The sequence below is a fragment of the Ciconia boyciana genome, chromosome 1, assembly GCF_034638445.1.
Source record: "Ciconia boyciana chromosome 1, ASM3463844v1, whole genome shotgun sequence".
Taxonomy (NCBI): domain Eukaryota; kingdom Metazoa; phylum Chordata; class Aves; order Ciconiiformes; family Ciconiidae; genus Ciconia; species Ciconia boyciana.
The window spans coordinates 186,801,215-186,813,355 of record NC_132934.1 but is presented as its reverse complement, the minus strand read 5'-3'; the positions used below and the strand labels follow the sequence as shown (position 1 = coordinate 186,813,355).

Genomic DNA, 12,141 nt, shown 5'->3' with positions numbered 1-12,141 from the left:
TTTTTGGTGTCTTCTGGATTTGAAGGACCTCTGAAACACTTAGCTTGAGTTTTTCGTCTGGGTTTGGGTTGCTTGCTGGAAAATGAAAGTCATACCTCTTCCTCACTGACAGGCCACAAAGCTGTTCGAAAGGAAAATGTCAAATCAAAAGGCACCCGGATTGGTTTTTTTGGAAGGATCACTACATATATGGATATTTAATGTCTTTGAAGCTATTGTCTCATATGTGCTGTAGTACAGACAGTCCCTTGTATTTATACAGCAGGATGTTTTTCCAGCAGTAAAACAGAGTATGCCTAGATAGGCATTTTTGCAAAGATGCTCCTAATCTACTACACAAGCCTTAGCTTTGCTGTCCCTGGAGAGAATTCAAAACTGAGTTTTAACTGTGGTCGTGAGGTGCTGAAGCTCTTCGAACCACAGGCAAACCATGAGACTGAAAGGTAGGTTCTCTTGGATTGCTGTTCAAAACCAGCAAACACCATTTTTCCTGCCATTTTGAATGGGAGCTTCCTGCCCCTGGAGTTATTACGCAGTGGTTGTAGCAGTGTGTGTTTCTGAAGAGCCTCTTATATGCCAGCTCAGCAGAGAGTTCATCTCCGCAGCATCCCATGATTTGAGAAGTCTCTGCTGGGCTGCTCTGCTTCTGAGGCTGCTGCAGTGGGTTGGCATGGAGAAATTAGAGCTGGCCCTGTGCAGACTGATTAATTTTACCTGCATCTAAAGGCTCTGTTTGCAGCTTTCTATGTAGTGTTTTCTCAAACTTTTCCCGAATCAGCATTTTAAAAGTTGGAGAAACTGCTCTGCAAGTATCTTTCAGCCTTGGAAATAAAACTTGAAAAAAGGTAGGTGCCCAGTATATGGTCTTCCACAGTATGGTCACGAAAAGCTCCTTTTATAGCTTTGGCATGATTTGTTTGTCCTCTGACAGCAGCCAAGGGTTTCAGTTCAGAGCAGGGCCCTGTTGTACCATTGCATAGCCCCAGACTTAAAGCCTTTGCAGCCTGCTAGCTTTAGCATAGGATACATTGACCAAATTATGAATATGTAGAACAACAGGAAAGATGAGGCACAACAGGTTTCATTGTTTGTTCTGAAAAGAGTCTTGCAAATGTCTAATACATCCATCCACACTTTTAAAATTACTTTGAAGAATGCTGAACTCAATTCATTTGTAGGTGGCTTATATTTGCTGCCAGATTATTTCCAATGGGGAATGGGGAAGTAGTGTTTCCAATTGTAAAGCCTCAAAATTTGAGATCTAGCATCAATGCAGGTATGACACCACCCTCTTTTTGGCCCAGGAATTTATGTAGCACAATTTTCTCATTCATCTAGAGTCAAGGCTTTTATAAAATTCAGCCTTTCGCCATACTTCCAATTCCTTTAACAGGCTGGAGAAAAGCACTAAATGGCACATGATCTCCACAGGATCAGGGGAAGAAGGACTCTACATTCAAACCAAAACAGATCCTTTTTCGGTAGTTGTTTTTTGTTTAGCTGGCCTTTGCACTTATAAAGGTTGGGAGTATCAGGTAGAAAAATGATATATTTTGAGAGACTCAGGAATGTACATTCTGTACCTTTGGGTCAACTTTTTCAGCTCATCTACTATGTTGATAGGTGATGCAGAAAATTGGAAGGAAAAATGAGCGGATGAATGTTTATCTTCCTGTGAAAGCACAATGATCGATAGATCCTGTGTAGATATGTGGGACTCTGTTAATGTACATTTTTACTTAACTGCACTTGAGGGGAAAAAAAAGGAAAAAAAAAGAAGCGAAGAAGTCCTGCAACAGTTAGTTCTGCTTGTTGGTTTCAGGTTACCGCATGAGATTAGGATCTAGCACAGACAAAAAGGATTCAGGTCGCCTTCATGTTGATTTTGCTCAGGCAAGAGATGACTTTTATGAATGGGAATGCAAACAAAGAATGCTGGCCCGAGAAGAACGCCACAGACGCAAAATGGAAGAAGATAGACTGCGCCCTCCTTCTCCTCCGGCAATAATGCATTATTCTGAACACGAAGCTGCTTTGCTGGCTGAAAAATTGAAAGGTAAGGAGCACTTGATACTTTTCAATGTATTATTCCTTAAGAGCAGGAGCCATCCAGAAGTCAGAGCGGGGGAGCAGATTTCTCTCTGATGTATTTCATTACTTTCTTTACCTGTTAGCTTTCCCCCATTCCTCTGCCATTTCTATGCCAATGGTAGCGATACTCACCCATCTGCTAGAAATGTATAACGTCTGTCCATCTACCAGTTCTTTAACAGTTAAAACACAACCTTCAGAATACTACAGTGGGGTTTTTTTCTGTTCAGTTGCTGTCATCATCTACCTTGGAAATGCTCTCATAATAAGACAACCTGTTACAAACATCCTTCATATTTAAAGGCCTGATTCTTAAAATGTCTTTATTCCTTGAATGATATGTCATACATTACATACATGCAACTGTCCCAATTTCTAGCATTTAAATTGCCCTCATGAGCTGCATTTTAACTTGCCCCTCAGATGCAGTGGTACAACTTATCTGTGACACACACCATCCATTCTTTCATTCCCTCTTTAGAGTTAGAATTACTTGTGCAGGATAGCGTATTTTTTTGGTATGCATTTGCTTGCTTGTTTGTTTTTTTCTAGGTACACTTACCAAGTTAATATTTTTCAAGGGTGCAGCTTGAGGATTCCTGTCTTTGGTAGTTAACATAGAAAGTGAGAAGCAAAGAAATAGAATTATTCATGGTAAAGAAATTTTAAAAAAGATCAAGCAAACAATTCCTTATACCCCTTAGAGTTGTATTTGTTTTCATTAAGTGTTTAGCAATTGTGTTTGGCATTCTTTCCCCACGTGGTGGCCAAGCACATTACTTTACTATGTGCCAGGTCACAAGAAACTGTGATTCTTGTTTCAGGATTATCCAAATTAGACTTAGGCTATCTAACTGTCAACACACTGGCCTCTCTTCTAACTGTGAAACATGTCTGGGGAGCCAGAGAAGGACAGTGCAAAGTGTTGCATCCCTTGGAGCATGGAGCAGAGATGCACCCTACTGTCTCTTTGAGTACTGCATTGGTCGCTGTTAGTTGTCACTGTTACCTCGGTCTGTTATTGGTTTGGCTGACTGAGGCTCTCACCACATGCACTCCTGTATTAAATAATTCATTAAGCAACTGGGAGATTGGTAAAAGAACCCAGATGGATTGATAGACCAGGAAAAAAAGAGGAAAGAGGCCCAAATATAAGAATTTTTAATTCTTACCTAGCTTCCAGTCCAGCTCCTCTAGAGGTTACACAATATAATACAGAGTTTTAGATCCATCTGTTCCCAGAACCTGTTTTCAATTGAATATTTAGGAGTTAATCTTTTATAGGGAAGTTTTTCTTTATGTAGTAAGGCCTAGAGGTTTCCTGAACTAAGCCAGAAAATGCAAGAAGTATGGACAATTTCTTCCATATGGCCAGCCATTGCTTGGGGCAACTGAATGTGGGTTTTTGCAAGATATTTGAGATGTCTATATTTAGAAGGGTTTTTCTTTTTGTTCTGGGAAGTTTCTTAGTTAAAACTTATTCCAAGTACTTAGATCTTTGGTTCTCCTGAGGGACATTTGACCAGAGCTTGGCATATATGCACAAGTTTAACATGGAAGCATTTTGAGCACGATACAGACCAACAACGTGTACGTGACTGTTTCTCTGGAAATAAAGGTAAACTTTCAGAAACATACACAATTAAATATAATAAATTAAGAAACAAAAATTATAAGCTTGTTTTTTATTGGTTAAAAAATCATTAAAATCCAGCAAAAGAACATTCTGCAATTTTAGAAACTTCGGTAATTAGCAATTGCCTTGTGGCGAGATTAATGGCACTAGCCCTGGATAGGTATAGATTGTTGGGGATGGAGAATGCAAAGAAGCCCCCTCTCTTCTTACTGGTCATGAGTTGTCTCCTGTACTAGGTAGTCTAGAAAGCAGAAGTGGGGCTCAGTCATTATACTGGTCTGATTTACCTTTCCTATGGCATCATAGCCAGTATCTATAAGGCAGTGGGGTAGAACATTATGGCCTCCCTTGGGCAACATGGATACACCACATGCGCCCTTTGTGACATCCTAAAAACAGAAGTAAAGCAACACTAAAAAAACTTCTTTAACTCTGGCAAAGGGCAGTTCATGTCACCATACATTCACAATTTAAATGTGGACTTCAGTGAAGCTAACAGAAGATATATATATATGTACACACACATACACACACACACGTATGTATATACAGCTTGGGGTCAAAATCTCAGGTCTCTGGATATCACCAGATTTGCATTGCTGCAAAAGCCTGGACAATTCATCCTAAAGAAAGAAGGATCAAAATATGTCTGCTCTTGGCAGGATTTACCTTGAAAGACTGGGTTTTGAGCAGATGCTTTGCAGTTGTTTTCTTAAGGAAAGTCATGACCTCACCGTGGTACCCACTTCAAAAGGCTCCTGAGCTCTGTTGCCAGCTCATGAGACAGAGCTGCAGGTGCCCAACGTGCAGGTTTCAGCTCCTGCAGTGCCTCCAGAACTTCACTGAGCAACACTAGCCGAAAAGCAAGTCAAAATAGCTAAACATCTGTCATCCCAAGATACTGCTTTGCAATCACAGATGTGGACAACTTGGTCTGAATCCAAGCAACTTTTGTTGTCAAAATAACCTTGGAATTCCTGACAGCAAGGAAATTTGACGGTGAGCAGAGATGAACTAGTCTCATCAGCCAGTCCCCTGTTGTGGTCTAGATATTTATTGCGTCTATAACAGAGGTGACAATATCTTTTTTCACCTTCTGCAAAGTGCAGCATAAGACTTAAAGAATTCATTGTTTTTGTACACCAGACTTGGCTGGAAACTCTCACCCCAGTATTGTCAGCATATTCCTATTCCTCTCATGTGCTGAAGTCACCTGGTGCAGCAGTAACTGCTGTAGAGGACAGCAGGTGAGAGAGTATAGAGGAACTTTTATGCTGGTTGGAAACAAAGGTTCATTATAAAATTTCAACCAGGTAATCTTTACTGGTATTGTTGCCTTGGTGTAAAATAGCTCCCAAAACACACAAAGTCTGTTTAGAGAGGAGACATTGTTTTATTCTGTGCAGGGTGCAAGTTGGAATATTTCCCCAAATCGAGCACACTTATTGTAATTCTCTTCAGTATTTATACATGAAATTTAACACACCACGCCTATCTAATACATAATAATTAGACTAACTAATCCTCCTCTTCTTCCATTGGTCCGTATTTTCTCCACTTCGATTTAAAGCTACAGTGTGATTTTAATTCACTGGGCTTGCTCACAAGGAGTGTGTGTGGGGGTAGTCCTTTTGTTCCTCAGTTGGGTCAGTGGTCGCAATCTCCCCCTGCCGTCTTTACCTTTCCCCTGGTTACTGTGATTCCTGCTGTTTTCATGGTTGTTGTGGCATCCCTTTATCTTTACAACTCTCCCGGTAAGAGGATGTTCCCGTTATTGGTCTTTGAAGCGTTACAGCTTCACATTCTTTTAGGAGAAACATATGCTTGTTAGTAAAATATGCAGTGCCCGTACCCTCTTATCTAGCTTAGGCATTATCTTTTACCTTGAAGATTCTATAATTCTCATATTCTCATATGCTAGTTTCTATTCCTAACTGTGATCCCTTCTTAGCTAATAATAACTCTTATACTATTTCTATTTTATTCTAAAATATATACACATATATACACGATTCAAGGTGACAGTATGGAGCTTCATAGAAAAAAAGAACCGGTTTCTCAAAATGGACTGCCTGGTGACTGGGGCTGGAAACTAAGATACTTCCATTGCATATGAGGCCTTGCATACCTGCAAAAGCATGAGGGGTTATGACTTCTTCTCCGTTCCCTGCTCTCTGTGGACTATCCCAAATCCCTTTGTATCTGTAAAGAACTTGGTTAGAACTCTTGATTTATGCAGAAATAGGGAAAACCCATCAAACTGTAGATCAGTGCAATTCTTCACCACTTCCCATTTTAGACTGTGGCAGACAGAGCTATTTAATGGCTATCTTTTTCTTTCTCTTTTTCTTTTGCTTTTTCTCTTTTTCTTTTTCTCTTTTCCTTTTTCTTTTTTCCTTTTTTTTCTCTGCTAAGGTATTCAGGGTCATGCAATTGAAATCCTTTGTAACTTTTTCCTTGTTGGCAGTGTGGACATTTTCTTCACCTTTTGTGTTGTTAGCCAAGAGTGTATTCACTTTCCTTTTCTCTAACGGCCTGTGATGTTGTTCCTCTCCTTGTCCACCTCTCACGTTTTGCTGTTGCCACTTTTCACTATGTGGCAGTGACATATTGCCAGTATCTTGGGTGTAGGTCTCATGGATTTGAGCCTGTAGCTCTAAAAATATAGGCCTATGCTACTAGCTCTCACTGATTAAACATTTTTTGAGATGGTCTGCATTGATAATTTGCAAGTGATGTTCTTTGCTGGTCACAGCCAGAGCCAAAAGAGGGAGAAGCCAAAGAGATGATAGTTCATAAAAGAGGAGTTTTACTGCATTGAAAAGATGACTTGTCACAAAATATTTGATTTAAATTTGTTTCATGCACTCCCATATCATGTTCACAAGCCTTCTTCATGACTCCAGGACATAGAAGGCAGAAGAGAACTGAGCCTAGACTATCAGAATGAAATGAGCTCCGGCATTCAAACTAGATGGGTAACATGGGGAAGAACACGAGCTCCTTCTCATACCAGGGCTATGCTGATCAGTTTTAGGTTCGCACCGCACATCTTAGGTTTGCAAGCCAGTTGGAAAATAAAACTTCTGTTTAATTTTGCATGACAAGTTATTTTTGTTTGGGGTTTTTTTTGACCTTCCAAACCACTAAAGTAGATTTGAAGGGAAAAGCAGAATAAAAAATAGGCACATTTTTTTTAAAATGGTAAAATAAAATTTCACTTTGTCAAAAGGTACTCTTCAAATCTACTTTTTGATCCAAACATTCCAAAATTTGTCACGACATTGCAAATAGTTTCATCAAACCACTCTCTGATTGCCATGGAATGAGAGAACAGCTAAGCATAACTCCGGTTAATGAAACTTCTGGCCTCCTTTCTGACATTCTCCTGCCTTAGGTAAAAATCTGTTTCCTTGAGGAAATGTCTCAAGAAATTCATAGATGTGAATTCTGGGAAACCAAGGTATTTTACAGTGAAGTGTAAATGTGAACTGCCTCCTCAAAAAGCCTTTGAGAATAGACCCTGAGTTCTTGTTCTGACAAAACCAGCAGAATATTGTGACTTCTGCTGTTACATTACAAAAACGTGACCTTCTTGTCTCCTGGTTCATTGCAACATTTTGTTTGGTGTGTGTCTTTGAGATTTTAATTCCTCAGTATTAAATCAGGTGCGTTATTACTGCACAGTGAGATGTGTCGGTAGATATTTAGGATCAAATTTGCATACTCTGACATCTGTTTTCCTGGGTGTTTTATAAACAGTTGAGTAATGTGGTGCCCAGAACATCACACAACTGGAGATAGGCTGAACCTTTTATCCTTAAGTGGAACACTGCTCTGTCAGGTGCATTGGAACAAAACATTTTAATCTGTGTGCTTATGACATTTGCGTTTCAAAGCAAAATTTCGAACATTATGGTATTCTTAATTCAAGCATATCTGTACCTAATGGTATCATCTTCAGAAATCACTTCTTGCAAATAAGCTCCTTTAAAATACTACATCTGTCTTATTTGCTGCAGGTAGTTAAATAGTTCCACCATATAACAAAGACATCTCTTTATATCTGATTATCTGTTTTTTAAATATTTTGAGCAAAGGAGACATAAATATCTGCAAGCTATATACAGTACCCTGGAATTTACCTCCCTTTTAAATACACTGTTTCTTTATGAGCACAGGGAAGTTATTCATGTGGTTTTCCATTTAAAAAAATATAATTTGAAAAATTGAGAAGCTGCTTCTTTGCCAGGCACTGTATTATCCCCTGAAGAGAGAACAGATTGGAAATTTAAATAAATAGATGGCAGTTACAGTAGAATGAACTAACCAGGGATGCATCTTGTGCAAGATTCAGGTAACATCAAGCCTGACAATCTCAACCCTTGCACATCGTTTGAAATATAAACAACATTTAATTGCTTGGGAAATAGGATATTTCACTGAGAAGAAAACCACACTGCTTTCATTATTACTCTGCACTTGAGAGCCAGACTTGTGGAGCACTGCAGAAGTGGTGCAGTTATCCAGAGAGGCAAGTCTCACACAGAAAGGATCGAATTCAGTGCAGGGCTACGTCAGAAGGGGAAGCAAAACTGAGATCCTCTGAACAAATCCAATGAATGCCAGGTTTAATTGCTGCTGAAAGACTCCAGACCTTTTTTTAGCACAATCTTCTTTTATTAGTAGTATATCAGGACAGAGCCGTACCACAGACGTTTCGATGCTTCAGCGTCAAATCTGTTCACTCACCCTTCCCGTTTTTAGATCGTCATTTTCTCCTTCCTTCTTCCATATGCTGCTGACATCTGCTGTGACACAATACATCTGGCTGCAAGAGCCTCGCACAGGGGCTGTGAGCAGGCATGGTGCGAGGGCACTTTTGTCTGCTGGCAGAGGAGCGTAAGGTGGGTTCAGCTATTGGCAGCCTGGTAACCCAATTCCCTGGGCACCTTCTTCCAAAAGCCTGCAAGAAATAGGTTCGCTGTTAAGTGTAAAGCTAAAAGTGTCCTCCTTCACCTAATCTGTATTGTATCAATGCAAATTTTAAGGTTTTAATATAAACCCACTTGATTAAATGTACTGCACTGCAAAACGACTCAAGTTAATTACTATGAACTGGGAAATTGCAGCTCACCGATCTGAAAGTTTGTGGTGTGATTTTGAGAAATAGGAAGGAAACTCAATACCCTCATAATTACTTTTTATTGGAAATAATGGCATCAGCAGGATAAGATAATGGATTTCTGTGTCTCACATGAAACACCCACCTCTGGAAGAATCTTGTGTGATTTAATTTGGAAGAAAGAGTTTGATGATAGAGAGGGGAGGGAGTACCTTTTAAGATATCTTTTAATAAATGTCTATGCATATTTTTATCAAATCTAGTTTCAGCTAGTCATTTATTACATAACTGGGAAAGTTTCTTGGTTATAGCATACAGTTAAGGCTATTTAAGAAACAGTAAGGTGGATATTAATCATTCTTTAAAATAACCCTTTGGCAGTAAGAATTTGTATTCCCTGATTCTCACTTATTATGCAGTGCCATTGGGTTAAAAATGTTATTAATCCCAAAAGTACCAGACTTATGTGTGTGTTGCATGACACAATTATATAAGGTATTTGAGCAGGAGGAAAAGGAAGGTAAGGGTAGTAGCTGAAGAGTTGTGTTTCTAGGTCAGTGGCAGGCACTCTGAGCAGGAGAAGCTCTTAAGCCAAGAGAAAAATAGGTCGTCATTGTGGTACCAAAAGTGGCGTGTGCTGGGCAGCAAATTGTTTCTGATGCACGGGGGAGCTGGGCTGAACCCACTGATGAGAGAGGTTAGTAAACCTTTTCCCTGGCCTGATTCACCCACAGCAGTCACCCACTGTGGTTTCTTATTTTTCATATTAATTCAGTGTCTGCAGTTTAGAAATCTTAGTTATAGCATAATAAGCTATTAAATCAGAAGTCAGATTAACAGGAACCTTGGCCATACAACCTCCCCTGGCTCAGTTATACGGAGTGAAGAAGTATGCATACTGAACTGGCCTCTAACACTTTCCTGTAATAGCCGGACTGGGCCCAGTTTGGCAAACTGGAACTGGAGTGTGATCAGCTGAGCAGCTCCAGGCAGACCTGAGGGCAGCGTCACCATGAGCGAAGGGGTAGTGCTGAGCAGGTGGGGATGAGGCAGGGGACAAAACATCCTCTTATGGCACAGCTACAGCTGACAGGGACAGGCTGTCAATCAGAGGCAAATAGATGGGACGTATCCCATGACTCTTGTCCCCTCTCTGTATGCCCTGTAGCACTGTCATTCTCAGTGCTCACAAGAGTACGTTCAAGGGGTGTTTGTTAACTGGATTTCTCCTGGTCAGGGCAGAGGTTAGCATAAGGGTATTCCTGCCCCTGCCCATCTTACAGAAGGGCCAGAGAAAAATGAGAACATTAATGCAACCCAAAACATACACAGCCAGCACAGGAGCTTTCTAGGTGTAGTCATTAGGATAAAGAACAACAGCTCTGTCTTTTCAGCATCTCCTCGCAAGCCTAGGAGATCATATCAGGGGAGCAAGATTAGGGACAAGAGATAGTATGTGCTGACTCTGGACGACACCGTGGCCTGTAGGACAACACAGAAGGATTGCTGCGATTTAGACAGGCTCCAAGTGTTGCGTGAATTATCTCAGATAATTTTCAAACATTTGAGAACACCCAGGGTTGGAAAGATACTCACGAGGTTAAAAGCAACTGTAGCCCAGTGTGTGATCTTGTCCCAGCTAGAAGTCCAGCAAACAATGTCACCCTCGAAACACAGAAATATGAAGTTAGCTATATTTGAAATATGTCTATAGATGTAAAAATGATAGTAATAAGAGTGTTTGAATGCCTGGCTTCAGAGTGATGGATTAGTCTATCTCCTTTCTAATGTCTAAGGCCTTAGAAACTGTCACCAAAGTTGTGAAAGCACCTTACGGAGGTGCTTAACATTGAGAGATAAATAGTCACAACATTTCAGATTACTCTGAGATGAATTCTGCCCTGTGTTACACCAGGGAAACTCCATAAACTGAGAGTAAAATCTCTGTTTCCAACACTTTTTCCCAGTATACCATTTTGCAGCGGTTCTTGTCATTGCTTTTTCTATTAAAAAGTTTATGCCAGTTGAGATTGCTTAGAGGTGGTCAAATTACAAGCAGAAAAATGCAAAACATTTGTCAACAATTATTCCTTTTTTTCATAGAAATATCCCTGTTGACAATTTCCCAGACAGCTCTAGGGATGCATTTTCTTTTCTTTATATTTCATTTCATCTAAGTTGTGAGCTAGGATTTAAGTGCCAAATATCTTCAGTTGATACAAGAGGAATTTGAAATATCTTATCTCTAGAGGCCTGTGATTGAGTCTGGCAGCACCTGGAAATCTCTATTGACAGATAACCAGCAAGCCATCCTCAACAGATGGGTAACATTAAAGCGACATAGCATGCATCTCAGCTTGCAGTATATCTGAAAACCCAACACAGGTACACAAACACTGTGTAGGTGTTCTGTAACTTGTGTAACGGTTGGGATTACTCTGACCAAATGTAGACGTCTGTTGCAGAGATATCTATATACGAGCAGGTCATCCCAGGCTCCCAGAAGCAGGCACTTCTCACCTCACCCTCAAATAGACAGCTAAAACAGGACTGACAAAGCCTGTCCGACACGTGTCCATCTCTTTCCATTGACTGTACCAGGACCCTGGGGTTACTAAATCAGATGTTGACATAAAGGAAATGAATCCTACCTTATTTGCTTAAAACCTGCTGTAACTTGGAGGAGCAAAAAGCTTTAAGTGCAAGAAATAATTTGCCACGTGCTCATTTTAAAAGAACAATTACATATGGGAGCATGTCTTATATAAAGGAATTTATTTTAAGAGTATATTTTTAAACAGTGTATATTTATGTGCATCCTACTGCAAGGGAATAATTTTGAACAGAATTAGGAGTTTTGTTTTATTTTTTTAATGAATGGCTGCAATCATAAGGCAGTTCATGCTCTGCTTAAATTAGATTCCATTGCTGCATTTCTTCTACTATTTATCTATGAAATAAAAAAAAAATGAACAATCCGGTATAAAAATCTGATTTTCTTTCTGATTACTCAGAAAGAGTCACTGCATTCTGGATAAAAAAAGTTAATTCACGGTGAGTTACCTTATGCCAGTCATTGAGTAGTCAGCTCAAGAATAGAAAAGTTAGAAATGAAGGTGAAATAAGGAAATTTTAAAGCTGTAGAGAAAAGATTTTCTTTACTAGTGTGCTCCTGTTGTGCATATATTACCCTCTAGCATTTTTAAATGTAACTTCTAATTATGTAATCAATGAGGATGCTGATGTTTACCAATGAAAGGATTTTTTCCTTCTAGTACAGAGCCATGAA

At 39.7% G+C, this 12,141-nt stretch overlaps 1 protein-coding gene across 9 annotated transcripts in view; it reads left to right on the top strand.

Annotated features, from left to right (window-relative positions):
- The window catches only part of ENOX1 (ecto-NOX disulfide-thiol exchanger 1), a 394,890-nt gene that overhangs the window by 293,163 nt on the left and 89,586 nt on the right, over positions 1-12,141 (top strand). For all 9 annotated transcript variants that reach the window (XM_072850165.1, XM_072850170.1, XM_072850162.1 and 6 more), the window contains one exon: positions 1,823-2,056. In XM_072850165.1, the coding sequence (XP_072706266.1) occupies positions 1,823-2,056 (234 nt within the window). The remainder of the gene's footprint in view (positions 1-1,822; positions 2,057-12,141) is intronic.